General features: G+C 43.8%; 1 protein-coding gene across 9 annotated transcripts in view; it reads left to right on the top strand.

Moving 5' to 3' along the window:
• The window catches only part of ARAP2 (ArfGAP with RhoGAP domain, ankyrin repeat and PH domain 2), a 153761-nt gene that overhangs the window by 59136 nt on the left and 81335 nt on the right, over positions 1 to 13290 (top strand). For all 9 annotated transcript variants that reach the window (XM_048509908.1, XM_048509911.1, XM_048509910.1 and 6 more), the window contains 3 exons: positions 5396 to 5511; positions 7685 to 7884; positions 11218 to 11303. In XM_048509908.1, coding sequence (XP_048365865.1) covers positions 5396 to 5511; positions 7685 to 7884; positions 11218 to 11303 — 402 coding nt within the window. The remainder of the gene's footprint in view (positions 1 to 5395; positions 5512 to 7684; positions 7885 to 11217; positions 11304 to 13290) is intronic.

Below are 13290 nucleotides of genomic sequence, written 5' to 3'. Positions count from 1 at the left end.
AAACAGTATCCCAGTGTAAGAATATGAACAGTGATGCAAACTCTTTTTCAAAGGAAATTCAGTGGCACAGGCAAAAGGGTACGGATTTGTGCTTTTTTGTTTTTGTTTTTGTTGTTTTGAAGCAAGCTTTATTGGCATAGACAGCAGTTCAGCAATAATAAAAACAGATTAAAAAGCATATACAATACAGGATATACATGTTAGGACAAAGGAAATCTACTGGCATTTAGTAATTTCCAGGAGAAAGTCTGCCACTATCATACAGAGAGAAGGATCAGGGTTGTCCAACAAGTAGTGTAATCTAGTTAAATTGGGGAGATCTGGTAAATGTAAAGGAGTGAGATTCACATACTTGGATCTGATTTCCTTGAATCTGAGACAGTGTAGTATTTGGTGGGCCCGAGATTCAACTGAGCCATCGTTACATGGGCACAATCTTTTAGCCTTTTCTTGCTTATTAAATCTGCCATGTAACAAGGCAGAAGGCATAACATTAAACCTGGCGAGCATTATGGCTCTCCTTTGAACAGGGTTTATTAAGCAATACAGGTAGTGTGCCAAGTGGCCCCGTTCAAATGGGAGAGAAAAATACAGGGGGGAGCACGTTTTCTTGGCTGCAGTGATTAGGGTAGAGAACTCTCTGTCCAATAGTTGACCTTTTAATTTCCCATAAGCTTCTAAATAGGACAAAGGGCAAAGTGAATCCACTGACAGTCCAATAGAGGCAATTTTTTCTTCAATTATGGAAAGCCAGGGGTTGGAATGGTTTGTTTTTGTTTTTTTAAAAAGACAGTTTTCTGCCTTCATATCCTGAACTGCTATGACTAAGGCAGGATGTGATAAATTGCATTTTCTGACCCCACTCGTATGTTTAGGCCAATTCCCCCCCCCAACAAAACAACAACCAACCCCCCCCCCCGAAACGAAAAAAAGATTATTTTAAAAAACGAAGAAAGAGGCCTAAGGACATTAAGTAGAGACTAACAATAATGGAATGGCCATCAGGAGTCATGGTCTCAACTATTGTGGTGTCTCTGGCTAAACGGTGCCTAGGACCCTTCTGCTTTTTTGTGCTGCTCTTTATTTTTCATCCTAAGACCTGCTAGAGGTCACTGGGGCTCATTCCGCACATGCAGAATAATGCACTTTCAAACTGCGTTCAGTGCTCTTTGAAGCTGTGCGGAATAGCAACATCCACTTGCAAATAGTTGTGAAAGTGGTTTGAAAATGCATTATTTTGCATGTGCGGAAATGACTGTTAATGATCTGTTAAGTGACTGTTAATGGTCACTATGCTTTTTTTTTTTTAAAAAAAAAAACAACCCATGACTTTATCATTTCTAATACAGCCTGAGCCTTTTGACTGAATCTGCCGTTTCTTAGACCTGGGATGACAAAGTTCCATTTTTTTTTCAGGCTGTGATTTTAGACTCTTAGCTGTATTTTGTAATAGAGTCTGCTTCTTTATTAATGCTATTATAGCAGGTGGTCATAAGCAAATAAAGGAAAAAAACAAGGTACATAATTATAAATGGTTTAGTTACATTATGAGTTCATTGTTATTATTGAAGACCGTAGACAGGAATTTTGCCCCTGCAAGAATCACATGTAATACAATCTGAGTCTCCCTCCTGCCTCCAAGTGATCAGGTTCCAACAAAAAATGTATTCGGGCATGGCATTACAAACGTGTAAATTTAGCATTATATCTAAACGTGTAAATTTAGCATTATATCTATCACAGTGGTGACGAACCTATGGCATGGGTGCCATAGGTGGCACTCAGAGCCCTCTCTGTGGCCACGCACAAACAGAGTGCCCCCCCCCACATCTAAGCTGGCCTGGGCTGCTGGGCTCGATTATTAGCATTAAACCTAAGACTTAGTCTTGGGGAAGCAGTGTAGGTAATCCTGTTAAGCACTGTTAAACCCCCCTGATTTTCATGGGAAGAATTAAAGTGCGATCCTTTACCTGGGAGTAAGCTCGGTTACTGGCAATGGGGCTTGCTTCTGAGTAAACCCTCCTAGGATCATGATTCACCCATTGGAAGAGTTACACGGTTGCTTCAAAGCAAACCAACTACCACCAAGCTTACTCCTGAGTAATGCGCGCCATGGAGCCAACCGTTTTTTCTAAACTTAAACCTCAGTATTCAGGTTAAATTGCCGTGTTGGCACTTTACGATAAATAAGTGGGTTTTGGGTTGCAGTTTGGGCACTCGGTCTCGAAAAGGTTCACCATCACTGATCTATCATTATGCCCTGAATTGGGCATGTTCCCAAGACTTAAGGACACTTACGTTTTCTTAAGAAGGGGCATCAGTTTCTCTTTGTAAGTGGTGGAACAGCCCCACTGACATGTGACTCAATTTTGCCCTCTGAAGTGCTTGGGCTCTAGCAGTCACCCAAATCTCTGCCTGGCACGTGCCATTCCCAACCCACGGAGGGACTTCTCTTTCCCTTTCCTATTGTGACCTCCACTGTGCTGCTGTTGGGGCTAAAGATGGACGAGAAATAAATGGAAATTGTTTCCCCCTTAAGAGCACTTTTCAAAAACTGCATGGTCGGTCACTAGTTATAAATTCAAAGTTACACATAAGAACATAGTTCCACTTTTTGTGTGCATGAGTTATCTGTGCAGTTTAAGTATTTCTAGTCCCCTGCAGTGGTGGGATCCAAAAATTTTAGTAACAGGTTCCCATGGTGGTGGGATTCAAACAGTGGCGTAGCGCCAATGGGACTGGGCGGGGCACGACGGGGGCGTGGCCGGGCATTCCGGGGGTGGGGCATTAATAATTTTTCTGTTACTGTAAAAAACTTTTACTGTAAAAAAAGTTCCTAATTTCCAGCTGGTATCTTTCTGTCCATAATTTAAACTCATTATAGCAAGTCCTATCGTCTACTGCCAACAGAAACAACTACTTCTCCTCTAATTGAGGAGTTGAGTGCCTGTACCTGTCAAATACTTAATACTTTCAAATACTTAATTTTGTTTCTAGAAATCAAAAGAAGAATACTTTCCTTAAACAAGGAACTTTACCATATTTCTAAAACATGTTTTTAAAACAGCCCTACAGGGAGAATTATCCCGTTTTCTACCTTCGCTAACCAGCCACATAGGAAACAACAGGACTTTCTGATTTTTGGACGTAATGGAATTTCTAACGGAAAAGCAGACCCAATTAGTAACCCCCTCTCGGCACACACAAATAATTAGTAACCCACTCTCGGGAACTGGTGAGAACCTGCTGGATCCCACCTCTGGTCCCCTGCATTATGTGCACGTTAAGACAGTCCAGTAAAGATAGCTGATACTGTGGTTTGGAACCTCTGCAATAAAAAAAAAACGGGAAGGATACTAAATCCAAAGTGACCCCTCTGAACTCCATTCCTTTCATTGTTGGAATCCTAGGGTTGTTTAGCTTTTATTGATTTAAGAGTGATCTCAGTTCATATTTGTTTGACTTTTCTTTCTGACGCAAATATGAACCATTGCTGGCAGCCCCGATTGCAGTCAGATACGGTGACCACTTTTCCTTCTATCTTCATACTTCATATTTTGACATGGGACATATATTATTTCTGCTTGCCCTCCCACTGAAGAATACTGCATTGCTATATAACGTGCCGCCAAGCTCAGCCTGACAGGTGATTATAGTGCCTGTGCCGCTGATGGGAGTAAATGAATAAGTCACTGTGAAGCCTCCAGAGAAATCTCTGGGCTGCTGTGGAGCCGATAGATCAGGTGCAAAGCCATTGATTTCAAGGGGAGGGGGATAGTGAAGCGAAGGTCAAGGGAAAGTAATGTGAGAGTTATGAGAGTTTTGTAAAAAAAATGAAATTGGATGAGGGCCAGTAGATCTTGGCCAGGAATTGAGGAAGACCCAAAGAGTCAGAATGGTGCAGTGGTTAAGAGTGGTGGACTCTAATCTGGAGGACTGGGTTTGATTCCCCACTCTTCCACATGAGCAGTGGACTACAATCCGTTTAATTGAATTTGTTTTCCCACTCCTACGCATGAAGCCTGCTGGGTGACCTCGGGCTAGTCACAGTTTATTCAGAACTCTCTAAGCTCCACCTGCCTTTCAAGGTATCCGTTGTGGGGTGAGGAAAAAAGGAGTAAATCACTTACAGGAGAAAATGGTAGGAAATAAATCCAAACTCCTCCTCCTCCTCCTCCTCCTCCTCCTCCTCCTCCTCCTCCTCCTCCTCCTTCTTCTTCTTCTTCTTCTTCTTCTTCTTCTTCTTCTTCTTCTTCTAATCAATAGAAAGTGTCGACCTTGGGTTCTTTTGGGCCCTCCCGTGAGAAGAGGGAGAGTGTGCTTGCACAAGCAATTGGGCAGAGGCCACCCGTTTATCCCTTATACAATGAAGAGCAAGTTGCATAAGTTCCAACTCATAGCCTCTTTACTGAAATGCCCATCCTGCTGTCGCTCACAGATGAGTTTCCTCACTCCCTGTTCCAGCTATCTGCTGTCTTGTCTTCACATACCATCTATTTCACCTATTTGTAGTTTGCCCTCCAGTTCATGTCACCCCCCCTCCCCTAAAATGTGTGTCTGTTTAGAAGGGTATCATCCCTCTGCCACCCCTCACACCATAGAACAGTGATGGCAAACCTTTTTGAGACCGAGTGCCCAAACTGCAGCCCCAAACCCACTTATTTATCGCAAAGTGCCAACACTGCAATTTAACCTGAATACTGAGGTTTTAGTATAGAAAAAACGGTTGACTCCAAGGCGTGTGTTACTCGGGAGTAAGCTTGGTGGTAGTCAGTGGCTTTGCTTTGAAGCAACTGTGCAACACTTTGAAAGGGTGAATCACGACCCTAGGAGGGTTCACTCAGAAGCAAACCTCATTGCCAGCAATCGAGCTTATTCCCAAGAAAATGTTCACGCTTTCGTTCTTCCCATGAAAATCAGTAGGATTTAACAGCGTTTAACAGGGTTACCTACACTGCTTCCCCAAAACTAGGTCTTAGGTTTAATGGTAATAATCTCCCTGAAATAATTACACTATTATCACATGACGAACTCTGTTTGCGCCTGCCCACAGAGAGGGTTCTGAGTGCCACCTCTGGCACCCGTGCCATAGGTTCACCACCACTGCCATAGAACAAAGTTGCTGTAAGCGTTGCTGAACTAATGTCTGTGAAGTGCTTTAAACACTTAAGGAAAAGTACTAAAGAAATGTACTTAAAAAAAATTGTGCTCCTTGCATGATACTAAATTATAGTTCTGGAAAGGTTTCCATTCAATGTTCTTTGATAGCAAGCAATATTATGACTTCTCTTCCTTATTTCAGCATCAGCAGACCAATGTTTGTAAATCACTGCTTTGAGTAGGGATTGTGTGAGGCTCCTTAATAATGGTTTGGTGTCTTATTTCCCCTTTCCAGGATTTTAAAACTGGTTATGGCATCACTGTAATCCCCATGAACGTGGCTAATGTGAAACAGGTAGATCGTACAGCAAAGCAGTCTTTTGAAATAATCACACCTTACAGAAGCTTTAGGTAAGGCCGGTTGTGTTAGTTGTGGGGGCCCTTTTGAAGACATCCCTTTATGAAGCATTCTCTGCACATTCTGTGCACAGACATGTCCCCAGCTTGTGTGGGTTGTAGGTCATGTAGTGGAGAGGGTGAGCATTTGCAGGGAATGTTAACTCTTTCCTTTACAGCCTATTCCCTTCAGCAAGTGCCCCAAAGCCTTTCCCCCAGGTGATCTTCAGTATCTCAAAGCAGAAAAGAGTGATTAAAAACTACTTAGGTAGTATAGAAGTGATCATTGGTGGGCAGATTTGAAGCATATTACCAGTGGTGGAATTCAAAATTTTTAGTAACAGGTTCCCATGGTGGTGGGATTCAAACTGTGGCATAGCGCCAATGGGGCTGGGTGGGGCATGACGGGGGCATGGCCAGGCATTCCGGGGGCAGGGCATTCCTGGGCGGGGCTGTGGCAAGGACACAGCCGCTGCGCCAGTCTTTGGGCGGGAAACAAATGCACGCAGGCGCAGGCTGCCACGCATGCCGGTGCACCTCCTGCTAGACTGTTTCAAGTTCTGCGTGCTACTGCTGAGAGGAGGGGTGTAACTAAGGCAAAAATCACATGGCAAAATCACCAATTAGTAACCCCCTCTTGGCACACACAAATAATTAGTAACCTACTCTCGGGAACCTGTGAGAACCTGCTGGATCCAACCTCTGCATATTACTCCAGCTCTCTCTTTTCTACTGCCTCCCCCTTCAGATTTAAAATGAGAGGGAAGGTTGGGGGAGGCACAGACAAAATGGGTTTTAAACATGTGTTAAGGGTCAGGTGTCTGGAATGACCCTCACCTGAATGGCCCAGGTGAGCCTGATCTCATTAGATCTCAGAAGCTAATATTTGGATGGAGACCATCAGGGAAACTGGGGGTTGCTATGCCGAGGCAGCCAATGGCAAGCCAGCCCTGGACAGCTCCTGCCTTTAAAACCCAGCATGTTGGGCGTGGCTTGACAGCCCGTTCCACCAGCACCTGGAATTGGTCAGTGGAGCAGAACTGAACACCAGTCATGAAATCTCAATAGCCTGGGAACTGGGTCTTGTCAAGGGTCCACACTTTTTAAGAACATAAGAACATAAGAACTAGCCTGCTGGATCAGACCAGAGTCCATTTAGTCCAGCTCTCTGCTACTCACAGTGGCCCACCAGGTGCCTTTGGGAGCTCACATGCAGGAGGTGAAAGCCAAGGCCTTCTGCTGCTGCTCTTGAGCACCTGGTCTGTTAAGGCATTTGCAATCTCAGATCAAAGAGGATCAAGATTGGTAGCCATAGATCGACTTCTCCTCCATAAATCTGTCCAAGCCCCTTTTAAAGCTATCCAGGTTAGTGGCCATCACCACCTCCTGTGGCAGCATATTCCAAACACCAATCATACGTTGCATGAAGAAATGTTTCCTTTTATTAGTCCTAATTCTTCCCCCCCAGCATTTTCCATGAATGCCCCCTGGTTCTAGTATTGTGAGAAAGAGAGAAAAATGTCTCTCTGTCAACATTTTCTACCCCGTGCATAATTTTATAGACTTCAATCATATCCCCCCTCAGCCGTCTCCTCTCCAAACTAAAGAGTCCAAAACGCTGCAGCCTCTCCTCATAGGGAAGGTGCTCCTTTTTTGTGCAGTAAGTGATATGATATGGTCATAATGAAGCTCCCCAAAAGTTCCAGCTTCTATAAAAATGGGTGATTTTTTTTGGTTTTATGTTGAAATTTCCTGTATGTTCCACTGAAGGGCCCTTTTGGGGAGTTGGCCTGAAAAACAAATATATTTGCTATGCATAGATAGCCTAAGCCACCAAATAAAGAATCCCCTCCACCCAAACGTCCAATGCAGTTAGACCTAATCTAAGCTGTCTTTCTCTTTTGCAAACTGGCCTTGTTTCCCACTTGCAGGGTGGGAAAGGTGGGTTTATTTGGAAGAGCGTAGCAGGACAGAGGCTGATTGGACATTGCAAACAAAAATGGCAACTTCTGTTGAAACTCAATGGATGTCCGTCGCTTGGTCTCCCCGCCATTTTGTTGTCGATCCTTCACGGTTCATCTTCGTGCTGTTATCTTTCCACGGCCATGAAATGTTAAACAGTTGCTCAATTAAGGGAATAAACCTTCCTTAGTGTGTATTTAAAATAGGGTGAATCGATATGTTTCAGTTTTACGGCGGAGTCCGAGAAAGAAAAGCAGGAGTGGATTGAAGTGCTGCAAGAATCCATCGCAGAAACTCTCTCTGACTATGAAGTAGCGGAGAAGATCTGGTTCAATGATTCAAACAGGACCTGTGCAGATTGTAAAGCTCCTGATCCTGACTGGGCATCCGTCAATCTCTGTGTCATCATTTGTAAGAAATGCGCAGGTAATTGAGAATCTGTGTGGCTTCTGTATAATATTGTATTCACACAGAAGGGATGCTTGATTTGGAAAAAAACAACAACCCAGAAGTCCAGTGGTACTTTAGATACTAACAACATTGATTCCAGCATGAGCTTTTGCGAGTCAGAGCTCACTTCTTCAGATGTAGTGGAAAGAAAGCAAATCATTTGCCTCATATGTATCTAACAAAAATTACAGAGTGGGAGGAGGGAAAGGATAGGAGTTGAACAAAGAGAAGCCTAGTGCTATTATTCAACTGTGATTCCTGTCTTTTCCTAACCCCCCATGCTCTAAAGACTGCAAGTGGTTTGGAAACTTCATAAATGTTCCAAAAATAAGAAAAGCTTGGACCCTGTAGAACTCAATGTTTGTTTGTTTTTGGCATAAATAGGATTGGCTGTTTGGTGATGCTTCATACCTGTCTTTGGGGGTTTTATTATTTGTTAGTTTTCTTTAAAAGTTGTTTGGACTGAAACCATAGTTTAACTTGAACATAAGAACATAAGAAAGAGCCTGCTGGATCAGACCAGAGTCCATCTAGTCCAGCACTCTGCTACTCACAGTGGCCCACCCCTCTTATTCCTTGATTGCTGAGTTTTCTCAATAGTCTCTGGTGAGGAACTTTGTCAAAAGCCTTTTGGAAATCCAAGTAGACAATGTCCACTGGTTCCCCCTTATCCACATGCCTGTTTATATCCTCAAAGAACTCTAGTAAGTTTGTAAGTCAGGACTTGCCTCTGCAAAAGCCATGTTGACTCTTCCTCAACAGGTCTTGCTTTTCTAAATGTTTTATAATTTTATCTTTAATGATAACGTATGATTGGTGTTTGGAATATGCTGCCACAGGAGGTGGTGATGGCCACTAACCTGGATAGCTTTAAAAAGGGCTTGGACAGATTTATGGAGGAGAAGTCGATCTATGGCTACCAATCTTGACCCTCCTTGATCTCAGATTGCAAATGCCTTAACAGACCAGGTGCTCAGGAGCAGCAGCAGCAAAAGGCCATTGCTTTCAAATGCTGCATGTGAGCTCCCAAATGCACCTGGTGGGCCACTGCGAGTAGCTGAGTGCTGGACTAGATGGACTCTGGTCTGATCCAGCAGGCTAGTTCTTATGTTCTTATGATAGATTCTACTAATTTAACAGGAACAGATGTCAAACTGACTGGCCTGCAATTTCCTGGGTCCCCCCTAGATCCTTTCTTAAAGATTGGTGTGACATTGGCCATCTTCCAGTCTTCAGGGATGGAGGCCGATTTCAGGGATAAGTTGCATATTAAAGTGAGATGCATATTAGAGTGGGAGGAGAGGAATGCTTGGGGAGAGGAAGAGGAAATGTTCTACATGCAAAGTAGTCAGGAGGGGAGTGACCCTCATTATGATGAGAACATTACCTTAACTTCACAATAGCTGAGTTTCAGTAATTTTCCCCTCCCTCCCCTCCCTTGCATGCCACCCCCCCTCTCTCTCCCTCCCTCCCTCCCTCCCTCCCTCCCTTGGTTGGCACCCCTCCCTCACTCCCCTTTCCTCCCTCACTCCCCTTCCATTGCATGCTACCCCTCCCCCTCCCCCACCCTTCCCTCCCTTTAAATGAAATAAGTATTTGAGGGAGGCTGAGTTAAATAAAATGTTCACAAGTAGGGGATCAGAAATCTCCGAGAGCTTACAGGAACCAGCGTGGTGGAGATCCTAGAAACCCTGTGAAGTTGTAGCCAACATATACATCAAATTAGAGTCAGTGTGACTGCACAGGGGTCTGTTGGAACTCATTATCTGATTAACGAAGTGTTGGGATTTTTTTTTTAACCAGTATAGAAGTGTTAAGAAGCAGTATTTATACATTAAGACTGAAGCAATTTTTAAATAATCTGTTATTGGAGCGGAATCATAATAATGCCCTTCATGAAATTCTGAAATGCGAGGTGACAGAAAAATGTGGCAATTTCCTGCAATTAAATTGCACAATTAGAACGGAAGAGAAATGTCGCACACTAAGGATTGAAAACTTGACATTTATCAGTCTAATACACAAAATAACTGTCGCAGAGCTGGGAAGAAGTTCAGATTTTAAAATCTGAATTTTAACTTTTGAAACTTTTCATTGTGGGGTTTTGTATGCCCATTCTGGAGCGAAAATCTTTGGTCCCCAGCAGACTTATTTAACTTAACCCAGAAGTTCAAGCAGAACAAATATCCATAGTTGGAGCTGTAATATTGTTAACTTGCACAACTGACTTTCATAATTATTTAGGGCTCACAAGCTGGGAGGTCATCATTTTTCCTACATTTCTCCGTTATTCTGGCACTGACCAAGAGATGAGACATTAGGAGTTTTGTGCGCTAGAGCTTCCATATTTCTTTCTAAAAAAAGTGTTATTTCCCTTGTCTGAAGTGGTGTCAGGGCACTGCTGTTTGGCCTGGTGGGAAAAATGTGTGTACCTATATCAGTGCTCATATGCTTTCCCTAAACAGCTGATTCCCTGAGCTGTTTCAGATCAGGAAAATGGCACAGGGGACAGAACTAATCACTTCCTTTAGCCCTGCGTCTCAGTTCCGATCTACCTGCACTCACATTCCTTATTTTTAAAGGGGAAAACCACATTGAGTTGGAATTGTGTCCACAGAAATGCCAGTGTCTTTTATGTTTAATCCATGAGAATGCCCTGTTACCAGGTTGTTCCACATATGCTTGAACTCCATGTGTTAGGTCTCAGATCTTAAGCCAATAAACAGACTTGGATTCTTGATTAGGAGTGTTTATTGAAAGGCAGCAAGCATCTAGCTTGAGAAAGCCAGTTCTGTTTGCCCAGGCTTTCCTGGGTTCCTTTATCCTTCCCCAACTCCCCTTTCCCTCTTTCCCAGAGAAAGTGTGAAAATATTTGTTTAGGGGCTTAGGTGCCTTCAAGGCCGCAATAGATGCAGCCACCTGCCTTGCCTCCCCCCTTTGGGCCAATGGACGTATCCTATTTCTCTCAGGGTCATTCAGTGTAGTTATCTACAATCGGGGTCAAAGCAATAAACATCATAATGGAAAGGAAGGAAAGAGAGAAAGGCCCTTTACATATCAATCAAGGTGCACATCAATCAGGTTACATGGAGGTTACAATCAGGTTACATATGCCAAGCTTTGCTCCTAACACCATGTCACCAGAGCACAACCATAAACAGACATCTGTGGACACTTTTCAAATTCAGCTCAAGAGCCCTTGCAGAACTTCTTTACTACATGCTGACATGCTGCCAATAACTTCTGAAGTTATAGCTTTTGTGCTGTTTTTAAGCCTAAAATGCTCTGTGTTTTGGTATTTTGATACAGGCCAGCACAGATCATTGGGGCCCAGAGATTCAAAAGTCCGAAGCCTCAAAATGGATGCCAGTGTTTGGAGCAATGAGCTCATTGAGGTAGGAGCAAATGGAGTGGAAAGAGTGTCAGATGCATCAGCTGGGTCAATGGGAAACGTGACATTTTTACTATATAATTTCATGGCGTTTAGTGGCTTCCTGGGGGATTTGGCTTTATTTTATTGTGTGTATAAAACCTTTTATCCCATTTATGGAGCTGAAACTTCACTACACACTAATTACCAATCCCATTTCCGTAGGCTAAGTGAATCAAATGATTATTGGGGGAACAGACTTCACTATGCTAAATGCCAGACTTTTAGGTCTTGAAAATGTTTTAGGGCATGTCTGTTCCCCCAAGACATTTGTGTCTACATATTCCTGTTTTTCCAATTAGTACCAATGTTACTAAGGAAGGTTAAGATACATAGAACTGTACAGGTGCGTTCCATTTTACTTGGACTTTCTAATGGTGTTATCATTCTTGTTTGATGCTATGCTAAGATGTTGCTAGGGCTGCACAGGTGCTGGAGTTCCACAGAAGCATGGGAAAGCTTCAGAAATCAAATGTATTTTTAATTTATATCCCATGGACTCGGAATGACTTACAGCAGCTTTCCCAAATGCATGACCATCCCCAATAACTTGCAAAGAATGTGTTAACTGGCCACAGAATTGAGCTCCCTAATTTTTTTTAGAAGTCACTGTCTAGCCCTTATGTTTATAGTAGTATTTTTGAGCCTGTGTGGGCAACGGCTGATGAAACAGCAAGATTTATTGTACATTGATTTGTGTTGGTACTATGATGTTGAAAAATAGGTATCACTAAAACAATGTAAAATTAGGATGTTTATTCAGAAGATTGCATAAAGCTATGATGGTAAGGAGAATCTTTAGAGAAAGAATCCACCTTGAATCAGAAAACAGCAGATTAAAAAGAAGAGGTTGGATTTATACCCCACTTTTCTCTCTTACAAGGAGTTTCAATGCAGCTTACAAACTCCTTCCCTTCCTCTCCCTACAACAGAAATCTTGGGAGGTAGGTGGAACTGAGAAAGTTCTGAAAAACTGTGACTAGCCCAAGGTCACCTAGCAGGTTTCATGGACAGGAGAAGGGAAACAAGTCCAGTTCACCAGATAAGAGTCCACTGCTCAGGTGGAAGACTGGGGAATCAAACCCAGTTCTCCAGATTAAAGGCTGCAACTCTTAACCACTACACCATGCTGGTTCATGCAACAGTATACACATGCAATGTGTAAAGATGATAAATTAAGAGAACAATGCCTAGTTTATTGCTCTCTAGACAAGATGAAATAAGGGCTGGTTATAGCCTAGCTCTAATCTTGTCATCTTCTTTCACTCTTTGGCTCTGAGGAATATACTTTTAGTATGTGACTGAGGCTCTGAGTGGCTCCTTACCCCTGCCCATGGCAGGCAAAGGCAGAAAAATATGTAAAAATTCCTCTCCCAAGCAGACCTGGCCACAGTGATCCATGCAACGGTCACCTCCAGGTTAGACTATTGTAACTCGCTCTACGCGGGCCTCCCCTTGCGTTTGATTCGGAAATTGAAACTGGTCCAGCACGCAGCGGCACGCTTACTCACAGGGGGCGCCTTTTGCGATCACATTCAGCCTGTGTTGCGCCAGCTGCACTGGCTTCCGGTGGAATTCCGAATCATATTCAAGGTCTGGGTTTTGATTTTAAGGCCTTACGCGGCCTGGGACCCTCGTACCTTCGGGACCGCATTACCCCATATGTCCCCACTCGCCCTCTGCGTTCAGCAGAGGCGAATTTACTGGTAGTCCCCGGCCCCTCCGTGACGCGGCTGGCCTCCACGCGGGCCAGGGCCTTTACGGCCCTGGCCCCGGCCTGGTGGAACACTCTTCCTCCAGCTGTCCAGGCCCTGCGGGATCTCGGTGAGTTCTGCAGGGCCTGTAAGACCGAGTTGTTCCGCCGGGCCTTTGGAGCAACCAGCCGCTGAGTATGGCGCCCCTGTTCGACACCATCAAGATTATCCTCCTATGGAGGAGTCCGATTACTCCCC

This window comes from Sphaerodactylus townsendi, linkage group LG10, assembly GCF_021028975.2.
Source record: "Sphaerodactylus townsendi isolate TG3544 linkage group LG10, MPM_Stown_v2.3, whole genome shotgun sequence".
Classification (NCBI taxonomy): Eukaryota; Metazoa; Chordata; class Lepidosauria; order Squamata; family Sphaerodactylidae; genus Sphaerodactylus; species Sphaerodactylus townsendi.
Note: the sequence above shows the minus strand (reverse complement) of the source record. Positions and strands in the feature narration are given on the sequence as shown.